Consider the following 18,190-nt stretch of genomic DNA (forward strand, 5'->3'; position numbering starts at 1 on the left):
TTCGAACCAGCGCGCTCAGATTCTCTCGCTTCCTAGGCGGACGCGTTACCTCTAGACCATCACTCCACTTGTGGAGGTGGCAGGGGATCTTTCAGTGTAAAAAGTATCCCCACCTTCTGGAAAATCTGTGCCAGAAATCTCCTCTTTTCTGTTGCTCTCTTTCTTACTTTTTTTTTCTGTTTGCCGTCTCTTCCTTTCTCATGTTCTGCCTTGCTGGTTGTTTTGTCTGTACTTTTTCAAGAAAGTCTTGAATGGTTTTTGTCTTTTTTCTGGACTTCATAATTTGACATTCTTAGAATATTGTGTTCTTTTTTTTTATGCCTTAGACATGTGAGATGGGCATTTTTTTTTATATATATATAGTTTTGTATGCCTGTAATTACACGTAGTTCTGTTTATTAATATTATGTATAGTTGTGTTTATGGTCAGATTAGTTGGTTTTAGGAAAAAAAAATAAAATTTTTAATCCTCTGAAGAAAAACTGACGGAATGGTCGATGTCAGAGGCATGTCCATGGTTTATATGCATGATTGTGACTGTGCTGAAGCCAAATCTTTTCCTAGCCCTTTTTTGTCTATTTTTACTTTTTTTTTCTTTTTTTTTCAAGTTGTACAGGACCAGTATATACAGTTTTTCAGCCTGATGTCGATGGGCGCAATAGCCGAGTGGTTAAAGCGTTGGACTGTCAATCTGAGGGTCCCGGGTTCGAATCACGGTGACGGCGCCTGGTGGGTAAAGGGTGCAGATTTTTACAATCTCCCAGGTCAACATATGTGCAGACCTGCTAGTGCCTGAACCCCCTTCGTGTGTATATGCAAGCAGAAGATCAAATACGCACGTTAAAGATGCTGTAATCCATGTCAGCGTTCGGTGGGTTATGGAAACAAGAACATACCCAGCATGCACACCCCCGAAAACGGAGTATGGCTGCCTACATGGCGGGGTAAAAACGGTCATACACGTAAAATCCCACTCGTGTGCATACGAGTGAACATGGGAGTTGCAGCCCACGAACGAAGAAGAAGAAGAAGAAGCCTGATGTCACCCTGTGTGGTCCGCAGGGCTGTAAGCAACAAAACACATCACACACTCTTCACTGCTAAACATTTTCTAATGCATTCCGTCGGTTGTGGAAACAAGAAAATACCCAGCATGCGCCACCCCCCAAGCCCCTCCTGAAAACAGAGTATGGCTGCGTACATGGTCATATAGGTAAAATGTTACATGTGTGCGTGTGCGTGTGTGTGCGTGACTAAAACCTCATTGAATGACACAGGAAACAAATGATGAGCGCCCAGTGTAAGTTGTAAACTTGCTCTGCCAAGGGAGGCAACATGATGTGCAAATGACCGTGTTTGTAAAGTGCTTAGAGCTTGATCTCTGACCAAGGATAGGTGCTTCTTCTTTTTCTTCTGCGTTCGTGGGCTGCAACTCCCACGTTCACTCGTATGTACACGAGTGGGCTTTTACGTGTATGACCGTTTTTACCCTGCCATGTAGGCAGCCATACTCCGTTTTCGGGGGTGTGCATGCTGGGTATGTTCTTGTTTCCATAACCCACCAAACGCTGACATGGATTACAGGATCTTTAACATGCGTATTTGATCTTCTGCTTGTATATACACACGAAGGGGGTTCAGGCACTAGCAGGTCTGCACATATGTTGACCTGGGAGATTGTAAAAATCTCCACCCTTTACCCACCAGGCGCTGTCACTGTGATTCGAACCTGGGACCCTCAGATTGACAGTCCAACGCTTTAACCACTCGGCTATTGCGCCCGTCAGGATAGGTGCTATATAAGTATCCATATCATCATCACCATCATCCTACATCATTCATCCTTACATACCCTCACGCCAACTCCACTCTTCTTTTGACACCTGTATGCTTAGGATCCCCCCTGCTCGAGCCAAAACATATGGCCAATGCAGTTTTTCATTCCAAGCCCCCTTTCTTTGGAACCAACTTCCTCAGCCTCTCCATCACTCATCTTCGCTGCAGTCTTTCAAACCCAGTCTGAAGACCCACCTTTTCCCTGCCTGATTAATTCTCAACAGCTCATCCTTTTCCAGTATGAACTAAAATGACTATTTGTTAGTGAGTGAGTTTTGATAGTTTATAATTGTTGGTAGTATTTTTGATTATGTACTATTTACGATTGTGTGCTATGACTTGTGTGTGTGCATGCGTGTGTGCTTGTGTGTATTGTGTGAGTGTATGTATGTGTGGAGGGTGTGAGGGGTGGGGGGGGATGAATAGTTTACAACGATGTTTGGTATTTTGTGTTCAGTTTTTCCTTTTTGATATTTACATATGTGTTCTATTTGTTAAACGCCTAGGGCTTATTTTCAAGATTAGGCGTAAATGCTCATAATAACAAGAATGATAAAAATAATAATACTGATAGAAAGTTTCCACGACTCAAGACACACGACTTACACAAGCCAGTTCAGAGTAAAAAAAACGCTGTGCGGCAAAAGACACCGTGCTGCTGTTTTACATTTACAGGTGGAGGTGAGGTACGGATTTGTGGTGAGCACCCCACCCCCCATCACACACCTGGCTGGTGAGACAGGTAGCGGTGAGCCTCCCAACACGGGGGCCATCGACAGTCTGGCCCACTTACTGCTGGCCGTGTCCTCTTTTCATCGACACTGCTGGCAGGACTGTAAGGACCGCCTGACCAAGGTGACTGTCCCCGTGTGGAACCCACTGGCTGACCTGCTTAAAGGTGGGTTGTTTGTGTGTGTGTGTGTTTGTGTGTGTGTGTGTGTGTGTGTCTTGATGTGTGTGTGTGTGTTTGTGTGAGTGTGTGTTTTTGTGTGTGTGTGTGTGATTTTGTGAGTGTGTGTTTTTGTGTGTGTGAGTTTGTGTGTGTGTGTCTTGGTGTGTGTGTGTTTGTGTGAGTATGTGTTGTGTGTGTGTGTGTGTGTGTGTGATTGTGTGTGTGTCTTGGTGTGTGAGTGTGTGGTGTGTGTTTTTGTGTGTGTGTGTTTGTTTGAGCATGTGTGTAATTGTGTGTGTGTCTTGGTGTGTGTGTGCGTGTGTGTGTGTGTTAACATGAGTGTACGTTTGCCTAATTTCTTTTCCAGTGCTTTTTTTTTTTTTTTTTCCCAGGTTCCACGGGACCAAATACTTATTTTTTTCAGGCCTGACGTGGCATTGTGTAGTGGGCTGGGACTTATAGACAGCATAAGATAACAAAGATCATTGAAGTGATGCCCGCTGAAAGTGAGCATCATTTGGATGCAAACCAGACGGGCGCAGTAGCCAAGTGGTTAAAGCGTTGGACTTTCAGTCTGAGGGTCCTGGGTTCGAATCACGGTGACGGCGCCTGGTGGGTAAAGGGTGGAGATTTTTACGATCTCCCAGGTCAACATATGTGCAGACCTGCTGGTGCCTAAACCCCCTTCGTGTGTAAACGCATGCAGAAGATCAAATACGCACGGTAAAGATCCTGTAATCCATGTCAGCGTTCGGTGGGTTATGGAAAGAAAAACATACCCAGCATGCACACCCCTGAAAACGGAGCATGGCTGCCTACATGGCGGGGTAAAAACGGTCATGCACGTAAAAGCCCGCTCGTGTACATGCGAGTTTACGTGGGAGTTGCAGCCCACGAAAGCAGAAGAAGAAGAAGAAGGATGCAAACCTTCTGTCATTCAGCGTGTTCACTGAGTGCCGTGGCATGTTGCAGCCCGTGCGACGCTGCGTGAGGGGGACGGTGTGGCGGCCATCAGACTGGTGCATTGTGGGATGCAGCGACCAGAGCTTGGCCCTGCCGCAAGGTGTGAACTGAATAAACTGCTGGCCGAATGCTACGCTGCTCAGGTAAAATGTGTGTGTGTGTGTTTGTGTGTGTGTGTGTGTGTGTGTGTTTTAAACTGGACAAACTGTTCATTGATTCTCATGCGTGCGCACACACACCACACACACACACACCACACACACACACACACACACACACACACACACACACACACACACACACACACACACACCACACACACACACACACCACACACACACACACAAAAACACACACCACACACACACACACAAACACACACACTTGCACACACATGTACACCCGCCCCCATACACACACAAACACACGACACACTCCCCCCCCCCCCACACACACACACTAACCACCAGAGGTGTCACCACATTTCAGGGTCTACCCCTCCTGGCCCTGCATCACCTCAGCCAGAGTCAGCTGCTGTGTCCTGAGTCATCCTCCGTCCTGCTGTCTCTGGCCAACCACGCTCGTCACGCCATCCGCACCCACGACCTTGAACTTGGCTGCTTGAGGTCCCTAGTGCAGGTGTTGTTTTATATTGTATTGCATTGCATTGTATTGTATTGCATTGTATTGTGTTGTGTTGTATTGAATTGTAATGTGTTGCATTATATTGTATTGCATTGCATTGTGTTGTGTTGTGTCACTCTTTTTGTCACAATAGATTTCTCTGTCTGAATATTTGTATCTGAATGGTTCTGCGTTGATTTAGAGTTCTGGTATCTGAAGAAGGCAATGACATAACGACGTCACCTGTGTGTCGGCAGGTGACAGAAAAAGCTCAAGGCCGACGCAGGCACCTGTCGGAGTCACTGCTGAACGACCTGCTGCTGGAGGTGGTGGTGTGCGAACACAGGCCCACACTGTCCCAGGCCCTGTACCGATTGGCCTCACGCTGCACACACCTCAAAAGGTAAGAGTACTAAGCAGGTAACTCTGGATTAACCAGGTAACTCTAACCAGATAACCCTGGATTAACCAGGTAACTCTAACCAGGTATCTCTAGACTAACCAGATTACTCTAACCAGGTAACTCTGGACTAACCAGGTAACTCTAACCAGGTAACTCTGGACTAACCAGGTAACTCTGGACTAACCAGGTAACTCTAACCAGGTAACTGTGGACTAACCAGGCAACTAACCAGGTAACTCTGGACCCAACAGGTAACTCTTGACTGACCAGAAAACTCTAACCAGGTAACTCTGGACTAACCAGATAACTCTGGACTAACCAGGTAACTTTAACCAGGTAACTCTGACTCATGGAAGTCAGGAAAAAGTCTTGTGGAAAATGAGAGAACTGTCTCCAGGGCTGGAAAAGTGTTTGTTTTGCCCTTCAAGGTCTGCAAAAGTCTTGAAATTTTAATAAGAGCTTTGACCAGTCTCATCTCATCATCTCATCTATCCCTTGACCCGTGGGTGGGTCGTTGGGGCACCATGGATGACTGCCTGGTCAGCTCGCGCCACCTGCCTCGGTCCTCAGCGGCCCTTTGAGTTGTGGCAAATGGCAGGCCCGTCCACTCTTTGATGTTGTCCTCCCACCGCTTTCTCTGTCTGCCTCTCTTCCTCCTTCCTTGTACGGTACCCTGCAGGATGGTCTTGGCTAGGCCGTCTGATCGTGTGACGTGTCCATACCAGTGGAGCTTGCGTTCCTTCACTGTGGTTAGCAGGTCTTTGAATGGGCCAATGGCGTTTTGGACTCTTCTTTTCACTTCCTCATTTGTGATGTGGTCTTTGTATGTAATGTTCAGGATCTTGCAGAAGCATCTCATTTCCAGGGCCTGGATTCTTCTCTGGAGTTCTGCAGTGAGGGTCCAGGATTCGCAAGCGTATAGAAATATTGAGAAGATGAGGGAGCGCATTAGTCTGATTTTGGACGAGAAGGAGATCTTTTTGTCCTTCCAGTACCATTCAATAAAGATTTTCATGCATTAAAAAACAAACAAACAAACAAACAAAAAATGTAATGAAAATTGAACAATGATACCATGATAAACACCAAACTCTTTCGTTAGCAGTGTAGTAGACAAATTTGTTTTCAGTTTGGAATGGACAGTTTTTCAGTCTGGTCTGGTAAAGGTTTCCAAAAAGTATGGCGTTTTTTTGGGTCACACCTGTGGGAACCTTTTTTTAATTTTTTTTTTTATAATCAAATATAATAATAACGTTAGACACAAACATTACATGGCGGTTTCTTTGAAGACCTTGTTTCATGATGTCCCTCCGTGGGCGCTGATGGACTTCTTAAAAGAAGTGAACATTTTTAACCAGATTTGAAGGTTTGAAACTATGGAAGTTTGTTTTTAAACTTTGGAGTGGAAAGTTTGAAGTGGTGACTCGTTTTAATTGTTTTTTTTAATTTTTTTTTTATCCTTGTAGTAGTTATTAACGCGGCAATAGCCTTGAGATGGCCATAGTGGTCATCAAGGCTCTAAGCACCATAATTTCATTTCATTTCAATCAAATATCAATTCATATACTGATCAAGACTAGTACAGTATCTGTGACACCCCCTCTCCCGCCCTGCCCCCCCCCCCCCCCCCCCCCCCCCCCCCACACACACACCCATCCATTCACATTATGTTTGAAATTTTCCTGTAGAAACACATGCCAGAATACACTCATCCACAGTACGTCCACTGAACAACCACTCACCCACCCGTGATGTCTTCTTGAAGACACGTCTCTGCAGCATGCAATCATGGTGGAATAGATTGAATAGGATGGAGATTTTGGAAGACTAGGCACTGTCCGGAACATTTTTCCTTCTATGATAAAGGTTTTGAGTGCTGCTGCTGCAGGTGCTGGTGTTTTTTTTACTTCTCTGTCCAGTCTGTATTGTTTGGGGTAATAGTGTGATTTTGTATGCAAATATACACACACGTCATGTATTTCTGTTCTGTTCAGTCTTTGGTTTAAACAGTTGTTTAATTTCAAACATGTCACAGTTGTGGCCTTTGGTTTATGGAGTAGCAGTCTTTGGTTTAAATGTTATTTTATCTTCAAACATGTCACAATAGGAGTCTTTGGTTTGAATGTTATTTCATCTTCAAAAATGTCACAATACATTCATAAGATCAACAGGAAAAATAAAGGCTTTGTATAAAGGGCTGTGTTCTAATATACTTTATATATACCCATGCTAAATATGCCTTTCAAGGTTGAAATTGATACATTGTGGCATGATTTTTAATAATAAGAAAAATACAGTTAACTGTTTTCGGTCTTTGGTGTAGTTGAGCAATTACATACATGTACAAACTTACGCATTTGTGTGGTGTAAATTCAGAGGGAATAATTATTGGGATTAGAGTTTGCCAGAGACAGTGATGGGGTTGAAAGACAAAGATGGGGAAATTCACTGACCTTGGTTTTCTTCTCTGTCAGGTACGAAGAGGCTTCACAAGCTTACCTGAAACTGATCCGCGTCTACGAGGTAAAACACAAGCCTATTTCATGCGTGAAAACACTTATGCAGATGAAATTAGCCTAACGTGTGTATGTTTGAGAGAGGATTTTTTTTTTTTTTTTACTTGTTTGTTTCTTCTTTAAATGTATGTGAAAGAAATATTGAATAGATCTATTAAGTAAAAAAAATATGTGATGAGTGATAAGAAACTCCAGGGAGAGCTGGACAGTACAAGGTCTTCAGAGAAGAAGCCCCCCTCAGTCAAGTGTTTCGGCCCTTAACTCCTTACACTCTAAGGGGGCTGGGCCGCACCCAGGTCATGACTCCTGGATGCCCTTGTATTGCCGCCTTTTCTTTTTTTTTTTCCTGGTCCTCAGCAGGTTCAAACCCACACCTCCAGGGTGGTCGCCACTTCAGGACTGAGTCACCTTTTCTAGCAGACGTTTTAACCGCTGAGCTATCGTACGCCTAGTTTGAGTAGAGAAATTTAATCCTTATGTAGTTTACTTTCATTCCTCCTCGACCAGATCCAGCTGGAACTCTTTTCTGCTGCTTCTGCCATTGCCTTGAGAGCCCATGTCCTCTCTCTGCCAGAAATTGACAGCTGTTTCATGAGGCTGTAGGCAGATGCGCTTACAAACCCTCTTGCACCAATCTCTATGGCGAGGACTTCGGCTTGGAAGCCAGATTCTCTCAGGCTGCTGGCTAGACTAGCATACTTCTCGGTATTGTAGATGTGGGCTTTCTCCATTCTGCAGATGTGGGCTTTCTCCATTCTGCTTTTGTATGGCACAGGTGGAAATTAGTGTGACATATTCAGAACCATTGCAGTTAAAGAAAGAACAAAGACATCGATAAACAAGCAAAGATGCATATATGCTTTTCTTTCAAGTCTTATTTTAGTTGTTTGTTGTTCTTTTTGTGTATGTGAATTATGTACAAAGTAAAGGCTAAAACAACAACAACTGAATAAAAAAGAGTTAAAAACGGGGGGACGGGGTTTTTTCACTATAGTCTGACCTGGTTTCCCGGATAAAGCTGGGTGTTTGTAGTGTGTTTCTTCTGCCTTCCAGGGCTGAAGCTCAGACATTCACTTGTTTGTACCAGTGGGCTTATTGTGCTCATAGCCATTTTTACCCAGCCCTTTAGGCAGCCATACCCCGTTTTCAGGGGCTTGCTGTACATGCTGGGTTTGTTGTTGTTTCCCAAACCCACCAGAACTCTGGCATGGATCACCAGGATGTGTGCATTTGATTGTCAGCATGTGTATACCCACAAAGGGGGTTCAGGTCAGCACATCTGTTGATCTGGGAGATAGGAGAAAATCCCCACCATTAAACCACCTGGCTACAATGACCAGGACTGAAACCCAGGCTGCGTTCACACTGAGCCTAGCCAGTTGTTGACAGTGTTCACACTGAGCCTAGCCAGTTGTTGACAGCATTCACACTGAGCCTAGCCAGTTGTTGACAGTGTTCACACTGAGCCTAGCCAGTTGTTGACAGCATTCACACTGAGCCTAGCCAGTTGTTGACAGTGTTCACACTGAGGCTAGCCAGTTGTTGACAGCATTCACACTGAGGCTAACCAGCTGTTGACAGTGTTCACACTGAGCCTAGCCAGCTGTTGACAACATTCACACTGAGCCTAGCCAGCTGTTGACAGTGTTCACACTGAGCCTAGCCAGCTGTTGACAGCGTTCACAATGAGCCTAGCCAGCTGTTGACAGCAGCTGGCCAGAAATTGTATGCATGTCATTTTGTGTTTTCCTGCCATGGATGTGTTCACACTGGACAACAGCTGTCTTCAGCCAACTTTTTTGATTTTTCTCATGAAGACAGGTGAGATGATGACTCTTCCAAGGGATGGAGCTCTTCAGTGATACAGAGTGAATCGCTAGAATATTTGTTTCTTTTGTCTGGTGAGAGCCGGAGCGGACAGCTGACAGCAACTGGCTGTGTGTGACTGAAGTGTGTTGCTGTGTCAGGCTGACGGCAACTGGCTGTGTGTGACTGAAGTGTGTTGCTGTGTCAGGCTGACGGCAACTGGCTGTGTGTGTCTGAAGTGTGTTGCTGTGTCAGGCTGACGGCAGCTGGCTGTGTGTGTCTGAAGTGTGTTGCTGTGTCAGGCTGACGGCAACTGGCTGTGTGTGTCTGAAGTGTGTTGCTGTGTCAGGCTGACGGCAACTGGCTGTGCGTGTCTGAAGTGTGTTGCTGTGTCAGGCTGACAGCAACTGGCTGTGTGTGACTGAAGTGTGTTGCTGTGTCAGGCTGACGGCGACTGGCTGTGTGTGTCTGAAGTGTGTTGCTGTGTCAGGCTGACGGCAACTGGCTGTGTGTGACTGAAGTGTGTTGCTGTGTCAGGCTGACAGCAACTGGCTGTGTGTGACTAAAGTGTGTTGCTGTGTCAGGCTGACAGCAACTGGCTGTGTGTGACTGAAGTGTGTTGCTGTGTCAGGCTGACGGCAACTGGCTGTGTGTGACTGAAGTGTGTTGCTGTGTCAGGCTGACGGCAACTGGCTGTGTGTGTCTGAAGTGTGTTGCTGTGTCAGGCTGACGGCAACTGGCTGTGTGTGACTGAAGTGTGTTGCTGTGTCAGGCTGACAGCAACTGGCTGTGTGTGACTGAAGTGTGTTGCTGTGTCAGGCTGACGGCAACTGGCTGTGTGTGTCTGAAGTGTGTTGCTGTGTCAGGCTGATGGCAACTGGCTGGGCTTAGTGTGAAGGTAGCTGAAGTTGTGTCGGAAGTTTTGAGATGCATATGATGGATGTTTTGTTACGTATTGTTGGATGTTTTTGATTCCTGCTTGAAGTGGATGTCATGAGTTGTAGGAGCTGTACGTGGTCGAGCCTGATGGTGTATTGTATTGTTATACTTTTTGTCAGCAGTATCAGTATCAGTATCAGTAGCTCAAGGAGGCGTCACTGCGTTCGGACAAATCCATATACGCTACACCACATCTGCCAAGCAGATGCCTGACCAGCAGCGTAACCCAACGCGCTTAGTAGCAGCAGATTGCTCAGTGCTCCAGGAATTGTTTTATAGTCAAAGTAGATTTTTTTTTTTTTTGCAGACTTTTGTCAGGGGCAAGCCTTTCATTGCCTCAGGTTCTTTTACGTGCGTGCTGTACACAGGACTTGGGTTCAGCGATAATTCTGAGCCATACCTATCCCCTGCCCCCCCCCCCACTCCTCCACCCACCCTCTTTTTTCACAGAAGCCAGAAACGCTGACGTCTTCAGACGGTGAATCAGCACCAGCAGTCCCTCCCTCGTCCTCCTCCTCATCATCGTCATCATCATCATCATCGTCATCGTCGTCGTGGTTACCTGATCTGCTGACTGTGTGTCGTGAGGCCGCCCAAGTGCTGCTGGAGAGTTCGGATCACCGGCGGTGCCTCGCGCTGTGCGAGCGGGTGCTGGACTCTGTGTCCGCCTCCTCCCTCTTCTCCACCCCCACCCCCACCCAGGACCGGTCGCTGTGGCTACCAGCCTCACAGGACCTGGATGACAGCGCGGTGGTGGCTTCTGGTACTGGACCGGGGCCGAAACACGACACGGTATGTGTTACAAGACAGCTTCTGTAATAATGATGTTGCTGTTGTTGTAGTAAGGTTTCTTCTTCTCTTCTTCTGCGTTCACTCGTATGCACACGAGTGGGCTTTTACGTGTATGACCGTTTTTACCCCGCCATGTAGGCAGCCATACTCCGTTTTCGGGGGTGTGCATGCTGGGTATGTTCTTGTTTCCATAACCCACCGAACGCTGACATGGATTACAGGATCTTTAACGTGCGTATTTGATCTTCTGCTTGCATAGACACACGAAGGGGGTTCAGGCACTAGCAGGTCTGCACATATGTTGACTTGGGAGATCATAAAAATCTCCACCCTTTACCCACCAGGCGCCGTCACCGTGATTCGAACCTGGGACCCTCAGATTGACAGTCCAACGCTTTAACCACTCGGCTGTTGCGCCCGTCGTAGTAAGGTTTCATGATTTATCATTACGTCCAGAGAGAACACTTGACTTACTTAAGTATGGTATTGTGTTGTGTTATATTTTGTTGTTTTATATTGTATTGTTGTATTTTGTTCCATTGCATTATGTTATGTTGTATTGTATTGTGCATTGAGGCAACTGCTGTCCCCACTGTGTGGGCTAGAATTTGATTATAGTGGAGAATATCTTGCTCAAGTCACATCTCCACTCTCTGGGCCAAGAGGACAGAAGGGCAGTCGGCATTGTCGTTGTCAACTGGCACCAGAGGCTGCAGCACTAAGAGCCAGTCTGATTTTACCTCCGTGTTTGAGAGTCATAGTCCTTCACTGAAGACTAAGCTGTGAATGAATTCCCATGGCAGTGGAGAAACCATTGTGTATAACAGCTGTCACTTACGACATAGTTTTGTTGTGTATACACCTAAAGGGTTGTCCCTGGCAAAATTCTGAAGAAAATCCACTTCGATAGGAAAAACAAATAAAACTGCAGGCTGGAAAAAATACAAAAAAATGGATGGTGCGGCCTCCGAGCACACCTGAAGAGGATTGGAGTGGCAGCCACATCCCTATGTGATTGCGGCCAGGCTGACCAGACCCCATCCCATTTTCTCCAAGACTGCCCCCTGTATGAGAAGATGCGGCAGCAGTCCTGGCCTGGGGGTGCTGACCTCAACACCAGGCTCTGGGGGATGGCAGCCGATCTTCACCGGACGTCCGAGTTTGTGGCATCCCTCGGACTTCGACCCTGACTGCGTAGCTGTCGAATGCAAAGAAGAAGAAGAAGAAGAGGATGGTACTCTTCCCCAGGGAGAGCAGCCGGAATTTCACACAAGAAATCTGTTGTGACAAAAAAGAGAAATACAAAACCTGAGAATCGGACAGGCATTAGACTGATCCTGTGATCAGGGTTCCATACCCCAGTTCAGCTTGGCGTTTTGTTCTTGGGACAGGTACTGCACTGTGATTTTCCTCACTCTACCCAGGTGTGAATGGGTACCTGACTTCACCCAGGTGTGAATGGGTACCTGACTCCACACAGGTGTGAATGGGAACCTGACTTCACCCAGGTGTGTATGGGAACCTGACTTCACCCAGGTGTGAATGGGTACCTGACTTCACCCAGGTGTGAATGGGAACCTGACTTCACCCAGGTGTGAAGACACAGTGGATGTGAATTCACTGCCTTCCTGTGCCGAGGCCAAGACACAGAGGATGTGAATTCACTGCCTTCCTGTGCAGAGCCCTAGACACAGTGGATGTGAATTCACTGCCTTCCTGTGCCGAGGCCAAGACACAGTGGATGTGAATTCACTGCCTTCCTATGCAGAGCCCTAGACACAGTGGATGTGAATTCACTGCCTTCCTATGCAGAGCCCTAGATACAGTGGATGTGAATTCACTGCCTTCCTGTGCCGAGGCCAAGACACAGTGGATGTGAATTCACTGCCTTCCTGTGCCGAGGCCAGACACAGTGGATGTGAATTCACTGCCTTCCTGTGCCGAGGCCAGACACAGTGGATGTGAATTCACTGCCTTCCTGTGCCGAGGCCAGACACAGTGGATGTGAATTCACTGCCTTCCTGTGCCAAGGCCAAGACACACAGGATGTGAATTCACTGCCCCGATGGCGGTAAAAAGCTATTGGACCTTTGTATTGTATTGTATTGTGTTACTCTTTTTTGTCACAGCAAATTTCTCTGTGTGAAATTCAGGCTGCTCTCCCCAGGGAGAGCGCATTGCTACACTGAGAGCGCCACCCATTTTTTTGTGGTTTTTTTTGGCCTGCAGTTTTTTTATTTGTTTTCCTATCGAAATGGATTTTTCTACAGAATTTTGTGAGGGACAACTCTCTTGTTGCTGTGGGTTCCTTTACTTGCTCCAAATGCATGCTGCACACAGGACCTCAGTTTATCGTCTCATCCGAATGACTAGCATCCATACCATAACTCAAGGTCTAGTGGAGGGGGAGAAAAAACTGGCTACTGTGCTTATTTTCGAACCAGCACGCTCAGATTCTCTGGCTTCCTAGGCAGATGCGTCACCTCTAGGCCATCACTCCACAGTAACCTTTAACTCACTGAGTACTGGCCAGCCCTCTCTTCTCCTTTACACAGACTCCTCGGATGTCCAGTGGGTGTCTGAATGACCCAACCTTTAGCTTCTGTCGTCAGAATTGTGGTATTCTTTGTCAACATTCACCTCTTCAGTATAAGAGCCTTCCGCTTGCAATATTTTGATTGTGGTAATTGGGGTGAAACGCTGTTAACGTCGTCTCTTTCGCCGTTCGTATGGAGAGAGTTAACCTGACACCTGCATTCCAGGTGTGGGGAGGGAGGGGCCGGAAACGAGGACGGAGCTCCATGGATGACGCTGAGGAGGAGAGAGACGAGGGACAGGGCACCTGGCGGGATGAGGAGAATCGAACCCGGCTGGTGCTGTGCAAGGCGGAGTGCTTGGTGGCACAGGGGGACCACTCTGCTGCTGTACAGCTTCTCCACAGGTGAGGTTGTCTCTCTTGTTGCTAGGTTGTTGTGGTTGGTTTTTGTTGTGTTTTTTTTGCCATTGGGCCAGGAAGTCTGTATTTTAGACTGAGGATCATTTTGATGAATTGATAAGAAATGACATTTGCCAGAGAGTGGGTGTTCTTCGTTTGTGTTTTTTGTCATTTGTAAATCATTTAATGTGTCTTGTTTCTCCCTCCAGTGATAAAAATGATTCTTACAACACACTCACTCACTCACACACACACTCACTCACTCACTCACTCACTCACTCACCCACTCACACACAGACACACACTCACACAGACACACACACACACACACACACACACACACAAAAAAAAAGAAAAAAAGAAGAAGAACAAAAAACAGAAAAAAAACCAAACTAACAATACATGTACACATACATAAACACACACACACACACATATATATATATATACACATAATTTTGAGTGTTTGTGTGTGTATGCATACACATGTGTGTGAGTATGTGTGTATGTACATGCACATGTACATGCTTGCATGTTTGTAGACAGGTGTGTGTGTGTGTGTGTAGACAGGTGTGTGTGTGTAGACAGGTGTGTGTGTGTGTGTGTGTAGACAGGTGTCACATGTGTGTGTGTAGACAGGTGTGTGTGTGTGTGTAGACAGGTGTGTGTGTGTGTGTGTGTGTGTGTGTGTGTGTAGTGTGTTGTCTGCAGGTGTGCAGAGTGGTGTTGCTTCGCTTTGATGGACAGTTCAGTGTTAACTGTTGTTGATTTGCTTTCTTTTGGCTTTTTTTTTGTTTTTTATTTTACGATTTTTTATCATAAATTTTCTTTGTTTGCTGTGGACTGTTATCCAGATCAAACACTTCCAAGAACGCTTGTCCATGTGCATGACATTGAATCACTTGTTTCACACAGGGGGCACTTGTGTGTGCATTCGGTTTTATTTCTCATTCTGTGTCACTGTCTGTCGTTCTCTCTCTCTCTGTCTGTCTTTCTCAAATACACACACACACACACACACCACGTGGGCACAAAAATAAAAACACAGATACACACACACACACACACACACACACACACACAGACCAAAGGGAAGCTAAACACAAGACTTAACAGTCATGTCACCACCAGACTGTTATTAGCCCAACAGAGCACTCCAGTAATTCGTTATCATTTTTTTCATCCTTCCTTCCGTCTGTCCTCCTCACACTCACAGCACTCTTGACTCACATACAAACAACACATACACATACATCACACACACACATACTTCTCTCACACACACACGCTCATGTGAACACACACAGATACAGACATACAGAGACTCACAGACAGGCACACACGCACACACAAGCTGGCATACACACACACACACACACACACACACACACAACACACACACACACACACACACACACACACAGAGGCACAGACACTAACACACAACACACACACACACTAACACACAACACACACACACACACACAGAGGCACAGACAAGCACACACACACACACACACAAGCTGGCACACACACACACACAGACACACACAAACACACACACACACACGCACCACCATCACCACCACCACCACCACCACCAGTCAGTAATTTGCAGAACAGAGGACACCAGTAATTTCTATTGTTATTTCTAATCTGTTGTTCCTGCCCTAACCACCCTGACGCCCCCCTGTGACACACACACACACACACACACACACACACACACACACATTCAACACCCCTCGGTGGGACGACTGTCTCACAGGCATAGCACCAAGAAGAGAGACAAAGAAAAGAGGACTAGGTCTAGTGGTGTACAGAGACAGTAGATAGGTCTAGTGGTGTACAGAGACAGTAGATAGGTCTAGGGGTGTTTGGAGACAGTAGATAGGTCTAGTGGTGTACAGAGACAGTAGATAGGTCTAGGGGTGTTTGGAGACAGTGGATAGGTCTAGTGGTGTACAGAGACAGTAGATAGGTCTAGGGGTGTGCAGAGACAGTAGATAGGTCTAGTGGTGTACGGAGACAGTAGATAGGTCTAGTGGTGTACGGAGACAGTAGATAGGTCTAGGGGTGTACGGAGACAGTGGATAGGTCTAGGGGTGTATGGAGACAGTAGATAGGTCTAGGGGTGTATGGAGACAGTAGATAGGTCTAGTGGTGTGCAGAGACAGTAGATAGGTCTAGTGGTGTACGGAGACAGTAGATAGGTCTAGTGGTGTACGGAGACAGTGGATAGGTCTAGTGGTGTACGGAGACAGTAGATAGGTCTAGTGGTGTACGGAGACAGTAGATAGGTCTAGTGGTGTACGGAGACAGTAGATAGGTCTAGTGGTGTACGGAGACAGTGGATAGGTCTAGTGGTGTACGGAGACAGTGGATAGGTATAGTGGTGTACGGAGACAGTGGATAGGTCTAGGGGTGTGCAGAGACAGTAGATAGGTCTAGTGGTGTACGGAGACAGTGGATAGGTCTAGGGGTGTGCAGAGACAGTGGATAGGTATAGTGGTGTACGGAGACAGTGGATAGGTCTAGGGGTGTGCAGAGACAGTAGATAGGTATAGTGGTGTACGGAGACAGTGGATAGGTCTAGGGGTGTGCAGAGACAGTAGATAGGTATAGTGGTGTACAGAGACAGTAGATAGGTCTAGGGGTGTACGGAGACAGTAGATAGGTCTAGTGGTGTACGGAGACAGTGGATAGGTCTAGTGGTGTACGGAGACAGTAGATAGGTCTAGTGGTGTGCAGAGACAGTAGATAGGTCTAGGGGTGTACGGAGACAGTAGATAGGTCTAGTGGTGTACGGAGACAGTAGATAGGTCTAGTGGTGTACAGAGACAGTAGATAGGTCTAGGGGTGTTTGGAGACAGTAGATAGGTCTAGTGGTGTGCAGAGACAGTAGATAGGTCTAGGGGTGTACGGAGACAGTAGATAGGTCTAGTGGTGTACAGAGACAGTAGATAGGTCTAGGGGTGTACGGAGACAGTAGATAGGTCTAGGGGTGTATGGAGACAGTAGATAGGTCTAGTGGTGTACAGAGACAGTAGATAGGTCTAGTGGTGTACGGAGACAGTAGATAGGTCTAGTGGTGTATGGAGACAGTAGATAGGTCTAGTGGTGTACGGAGACAGTAGATAGGTCTAGGGGTGTACGGAGACAGTAGATAGGTCTAGTGGTGTGCAGAGACAGTAGATAGGTCTAGTGGTGTTTGGAGACAGTAGATAGGTCTAGTGGTGTGCAGAGACAGTAGATAGGTCTAGTGGTGTTTGGAGACAGTAGATAGGCCTAGGGGTGTACAGAGACAGAAGATAGGTCTAGGGGTGTGCAGAGACAGAAGATAGGTCTAGTGGTGTGCAGAGACAGTAGATAGGTCTAGGGGTGTGCAGAGACAGAAGATAGGTCTAGGGGTGTGCAGAGACAGTAGATAGGTCTAGGGGTGTGCAGAGACAGTAGATAGGTCTAGGGGTGTGCAGAGTAGATAGGTCTAATGGTGTACAGAGACAGTAGATAGGTCTAGGGGTGTACAGAGACAGTAGATAGGTCTAGTGGTGTACAGAGACAGTAGATAGGTCTAGGGGTGTACGGAGACAGTAGATAGGTCTAGTGGTGTGCAGAGACAGTAGATAGGTCTAGGGGTGTACAGAGACAGTAGATAGGTCTAGTGGTGTACAGAGACAGTAGATAGGTCTAGGGGTGTACGGAGACAGTAGATAGGTCTAGTGGTGTGCAGAGACAGTAGATAGGTCTAGTGGTGTTTGGAGACAGTAGATAGGCCTAGGGGTGTACAGAGACAGAAGATAGGTCTAGGGGTGTGCAGAGACAGAAGATAGGTCTAGTGGTGTGCAGAGACAGTAGATAGGTCTAGGGGTGTGCAGAGACAGAAGATAGGTCTAGGGGTGTGCAGAGACAGTAGATAGGTCTAGGGGTGTGCAGAGACAGTAGATAGGTCTAGGGGTGTGCAGAGACAGTAGATAGGTCTAGGGGTGTGCAGAGTAGATAGGTCTAATGGTGTACAGAGACAGTAGATAGGTCTAGGGGTGTACGGAGACAGTAGATAGGTCTAGTGGTGTGCAGAGACAGTAGATAGGTCTAGGGGTGTACGGAGACAGTAGATAGGTCTAGTGGTGTGCAGAGACAGTAGATAGGTCTAGGGGTGTACAGAGACAGTAGATAGGTCTAGGGGTGTGCAGAGACAGTGGATAGGTCTAGGGGTGTACGGAGACAGTGGATAGGTCTAGGGGTGTACAGAGACAGTAGATAGGTCTAGTGGTGTGCAGAGACAGTAGATAGGTCTAGGGGTGTACAGAGACAGTAGATAGGTCTAGTGGTGTACGGAGACAGTAGATAGGTCTAGGGGTGTACGGAGACAGTAGATAGGTCTAGTGGTGTACGGAGACAGTGGATAGGTCTAGGGGTGTATGGAGACAGTAGATAGGTCTAGGGGTGTTTGGAGACAGTAGATAGGTCTAGTGGTGTTTGGA

General features: G+C 46.7%; 1 protein-coding gene across 1 annotated transcript in view; it reads left to right on the forward strand.

Annotated features, from left to right (window-relative positions):
• Positions 1-18,190, forward strand: part of LOC143297884 (uncharacterized) — a 50,987-nt gene that overhangs the window by 8,689 nt on the left and 24,108 nt on the right. Inside the window, exons 6-12 of the mRNA XM_076610411.1 lie at positions 2,512-2,734; positions 3,701-3,834; positions 4,181-4,330; positions 4,573-4,718; positions 7,193-7,241; positions 10,430-10,771; positions 13,534-13,712. Coding sequence (XP_076466526.1) covers positions 2,512-2,734; positions 3,701-3,834; positions 4,181-4,330; positions 4,573-4,718; positions 7,193-7,241; positions 10,430-10,771; positions 13,534-13,712 — 1,223 coding nt within the window. The remainder of the gene's footprint in view (positions 1-2,511; positions 2,735-3,700; positions 3,835-4,180; positions 4,331-4,572; positions 4,719-7,192; positions 7,242-10,429; positions 10,772-13,533; positions 13,713-18,190) is intronic.

This window comes from Babylonia areolata, chromosome 23, assembly GCF_041734735.1.
Source record: "Babylonia areolata isolate BAREFJ2019XMU chromosome 23, ASM4173473v1, whole genome shotgun sequence".
Lineage (NCBI taxonomy): Eukaryota > Metazoa > Mollusca > Gastropoda > Neogastropoda > Buccinidae > Babylonia > Babylonia areolata.